The sequence below is a fragment of the Engraulis encrasicolus genome, chromosome 12 (genome assembly GCF_034702125.1).
Source record: "Engraulis encrasicolus isolate BLACKSEA-1 chromosome 12, IST_EnEncr_1.0, whole genome shotgun sequence".
Classification (NCBI taxonomy): Eukaryota; Metazoa; Chordata; class Actinopteri; order Clupeiformes; family Engraulidae; genus Engraulis; species Engraulis encrasicolus.
Window position 1 is genome coordinate 42,209,282 of NC_085868.1, and position 4,775 is coordinate 42,214,056.

Below are 4,775 nucleotides of genomic sequence, written 5' to 3' on the forward strand. Positions count from 1 at the left end.
GTTGGCGGGTTCGAGTCCCGAGTGACAAGCTAGCACAGGATCACCTCAGTTAGCCTTCGTAGATATGTATGCAGACATAAACATGCACACTCTCATGCGTACACGCACAGCCTAATGTCAAAGAAGGTGGATCTAACAAGAAGCGTCATTTTGTTTCCTTTCCGGTATCCACTTTATGTCGGGTGAACGCCCCTTTAGGAGACCTTGGTTAGGAGACCTTCGGAGTCCTGAGGTTGAGAATAAATGGAGTCCCCTTAGCGCTGTAGATGGCGGTAGCTCACGTCTTAAGCAAACACCTCAAAAAGAGAAGAAGAAGTGGGGGACAACGCCCCCTTAGCAGACCCAACTTGAGCACACGCTTTTGCATTGAGTGGGCGTGTTTTGCGATATCTTGGTCTTATTCAGTATTTTTGCTAATATGCACACACACTCAGACACACACGTTATCCTGAAAAGGTACACGTGGACGCCACATGAGCAAAGCGAGGCCAGGTGAAATTCAGTGCTCTAATTCAGGTAGTCCCGCAGTCCTAACAGTCAACAAGGCCGAAGGAAGCTGCGAATCAAATTGATTTGTAGCATTTATGTTGTTGATTTGATTGGCTGCTGCCGGCGAAATCGTCTTCTCATTTCCATAAGATTAAACTTGAAAATTGAAATTCTGAATTTTTTCTCTTCACTGTCCTTCTCTTCGCCTTGCAATATCGCCTGCATGTGCCCATATTTATAGGGACCTCCCATTGGCTTTGTGTCAGTAGATACTTTTTTGGCAACCATTTGATTTTGATTTTTTTCCAGTAACAACATTTTTTCCAGTAACAAAAACATTGTTAGGCCTACAATAAAGAGTTTGTTCTTGGTGTGTCCTACAAGGATGGTAAAGCCCACGCATGCAGACAAACAAACAAACAAACAAACAAACAAACAAACACACACACACACACACACACACACACACACACACACACACACACACACACACACACACACACACACACACACACACACACACACACACACACACACACACACAAACACACACACTCACCACACACACACACACACACACACACACACACCCCTGCCTTAAGCACGTGTACTACAAGTATTAGTGTAATCCACTTACGCTTACAATCCTCATGACCTGACATGACCTGATCACTGTCATTAATGATGGGCCATGTGCGTGACTATGTCTTGTGTCTGTGTGTGAAAGGAAAAGACAAAAGGTCTACAATACTGTTGGATGCTTCCGAACCAATTAACCCCATTTAGCCTAAGCCCTGTTTGGGAAAAGGTGCCCTCTGCCTATTAAAACCTAAATATCTCAGCCTGCAAATCACATAAAACATGAAATAAGTTGAATTTAAAAGCTAAGACCCTCATTTGGCACTACAATGTGTTCATTCAGCTCTAACATACCCACGTTTTTTAATTTTAAAACCCCTCAAATCTCAAGAGCGTGAATGCAGCGTATATGTCGCTCCAGGCTAAAATGGTTTAATGGCACAACATTGTGCCAAACAGTGTTGCAGACCTTTAGCTTTTCATTTCAGTTACCTTCTGTTTGGTCCAGCACCTGTGCTACAGGTGTGGGCGCACTCTCTGACTTTTTTCTGTCTGTGTGTGCCCTTGCAGATTGAGATCACTCAGAAGCACCCGGACATCTACGCTATGCCGGTCAAACCAAAGCCCAACCAAAACCGTCCCCAACCCATCGGGTAAGCTTTTATCCAAAGCCACTTGCAGAATAGTACACAGTAAAATTAGCAGAGTTAATTCAACACTGGGGTCAGTTTCTCAAAAGAGAAGTTGTTAGCATGTTAGCAACTTCGGTAGTCGCCAATGGGAAAATGCATTGAAAACAACAAAGTAGCTAATGTAGTAAGCAACTTTGGTTTTGAGAAATTCACCCCTGTTTTGAGCATATATCAGGTCCCACTCAATTTAGTGCTAATGTCAACTCTCTAACACTTGAAGAGTTAAACAATAATATAGAGTATATATGGCTTCGATGTGTTAATTCTACACCCAAAGAGTTAACACTGAAATTGAGTGGGACCATATGTGCTGAGGGTGTTGGTTTGCAGTCCTTGGAGCAATGTGGCGTTAGGTGCCTAGCTCAAGGGCACTTGGCCAAGGAGAGGGAGGAAGGGATTGGAAAGGGTAGGGATAGAACTTGCAACCTTGTGATCTACACTGCAGAACAAAGGCAAAGTGCAGTAACTACATATTTTGTCAAAATTGAGTTTAAACTGAAAATGGTCTTCATAGCACCTCCTTTATCTTGTGACAAAGCCTTGTGGTTCAACTGTGTCCCATTGTACAGATATTACCGCGCGAATAGACCAGGCGCAATGCGATTCAAGCGACAGAGTGCAGCAGCAAGCGATACGAGCGATTGAGGAGACTAGAGTATGTCCGTACAGGCAGAAGGCAAAGCATTCAAGCATTCCCATTGGCTGTGGTCACTGACCTCTATACAGTCATTGGCTGTCGCGGCTTGTCGCCGAACCGCGTCATAGAAAGTTGAAAAGATTTCAACTTCAAACTGTCGCGCTCGTCGCGCAAATCGCTCTAGTCTCCAGAATCGCTTTTGTCGCGCGACTCAATACAAAGTCAATTACTTCCGTCGCTCGCCTCGCTCAGATCGCCGCTGGTGTATTTCTGCAGTTACCCTGTCAAACCTAATACTAATACTTTGAAGGCCTTTGTCTCATTTTCAATGTAGATGTAGTTACTGTACTACATCTAACTGTACTAACTCTACAGTCCAACTCCTTAACCATTACACCTTGGCTGCCTATGATACTGTGCTGGTTTTCCTATCTCGTCTCATATTGTTTGTGTGTCTGTGTGTGTATCTCTCCAGGTCTAGTGGTAACTCTGATCAGCAGTTTTCTCGTGGACACAGCCGCGATGACGATGAGGAAGAGTATCGGAGGCAGCTGGCTGACCAATCACGGCGGGGAGGAGGAGGAGGAGGAGTAGGAGGATACTACAGCCAGCAGAAGTACAATGACACAGAGCTCTAAGAGACTTCAGTACCCAGCATTCCACGGGGCAATCCCTCCAATCTCCAAGCTGAGATTGTTTTTTAACATGACACTTCAGAGCTGCCAAAGCTCAGTGTAAATAAATAGACTCCGCCTCCAGCTGCAAGGGGGTTCCGATAATGTGTATCCCTCTGAACCGTTTCTCTTCTGCTGGTGTGGCCATGACAACCCTTCCAAGGGGACTTGACAAATGGGACTGCTTTCTGTGTGTGAGACATGTATACGCACATCAGTGCATCAGCTTGCCCAAGTGCCTAAGACGGTTTTCCAGAATGACATGACCCTCTCTCATACACACATGCAAACATTATATATCCTAAAAACATGTGCGCTTAAGCTGGATATTGGAGTTGACTGTTAATTAAGTTGATATTTAGTGTTCCATACATACAACCTCTGAGTTCAGTGTACGTTTATGCACATGTCTACGTGTATGTGCACCCCTATACATGTTTATTATATGTCTTTACATTTTCATGGTACCATAATTAAAAAGGTCACCCACTCTCAGAGGTGTCGAAAGTAAAAGTAAATTCATGGTGTTAGTACAACACTAGCGTATGATATTACATAGCTGTTACACCATTTACTCCATTGTACCTAATGAGTAGAGCTGGGTATCGATTCAAATTTCAAGACAGCTCTACTAATGAGGTACATAGACTGTGTTGTTACTGACTGACAAACACCAAAAATCTATCAAACCCACAATCTTGATCCAACCAGTGCAGTCAGCTGATCAAAAGACAAGGACACAGGTATTTTTTTTACTTTTTACTCAAATAAGTTATCTGTGTTGGAAGTTGGAACGAAACTGTGTTTTGTTTTTTTGTTTTTACTTTCACTTTTCCTTTCAGCACCTCTGGGGTGAATTTCTCAAAACCAAAGTTGCTAACTACTGGAGATACTTTGCTGTTTTCAATGCATTTTCCCATTGGCAACTACCGAAGTTGCTAACAGGCTAACAACTTCTCTTTTGAGAAACTCACCCCTGCCCACTTCTCGCCCTGTGAGAATTCCTATTTCCTGCTCTATCCAGTTATTCATGACCGACAGATGTAGAGCTAACTTTTTAGGATCATCAGGAGGAGTTTTGGCTTTTACAATAAAAAAGACTTGATGAAATAAATAAATAAATAAATAAAGTATAAATAACTCATCATGGACAACATGGTTCTTGCGTCTGCTTTTACTTTTAAACTACAGTGCTGATGTCATGTCTATTACTGTCAGAGAGCTATGACCTCTGAAGCAAGCCTTAGGAAACCCATCTATTATTTGCAGCAGCTTTACAGAATCTTCTAGAAAAACCTCACATTACAAAAAAAGTGACATTAACATTCAAGTTTTAAATCGGCCTTTGCTCTGCCATTCAAAAGGCAAAAGACCACAACTTCGTCCAGCGTCTGTCCACACATTGTCCACAGTTTTGGGCATACATTCTTCTCAATAAGAAATAAGCCCTGTTTTATGTTGAGAAAATATCCTGAGTCTGGTTTGATTTTTGTAGTTAAGGAGCCTACAATGGGTCCGGAAACATGCAACCAGGAGGTGTTTAAAGTTTTTTTTCTCAGTGTTTTCAGTCTGGTGAGTTTCAGTCGTTTGCCTTTGTAATGCAGAGATACAGTATCTGTGCATGTCGGTTAAGGTATTTTGCCTTTATAGTGCAGCACAGTATCTGTGTATCAAACACAAACAGATTATTGGAGTGTTTCTGGG

At 42.7% G+C, this 4,775-nt stretch overlaps 1 protein-coding gene across 2 annotated transcripts in view; it reads left to right on the forward strand.

Moving 5' to 3' along the window:
- tjp2a (tight junction protein 2a (zona occludens 2)) overlaps positions 1-4,208 on the forward strand; it is a 38,840-nt gene extending 34,632 nt beyond the window's left edge. For both annotated transcript variants that reach the window (XM_063212270.1, XM_063212271.1), the window contains exons 23-24: positions 1,639-1,721; positions 2,873-4,208. In XM_063212270.1, the coding sequence (XP_063068340.1) occupies positions 1,639-1,721; positions 2,873-3,035 (246 nt within the window). In that variant the 3' untranslated portion in view covers positions 3,036-4,208. The remainder of the gene's footprint in view (positions 1-1,638; positions 1,722-2,872) is intronic.
- The last annotated feature ends 567 nt before the right edge of the window (positions 4,209-4,775 follow it).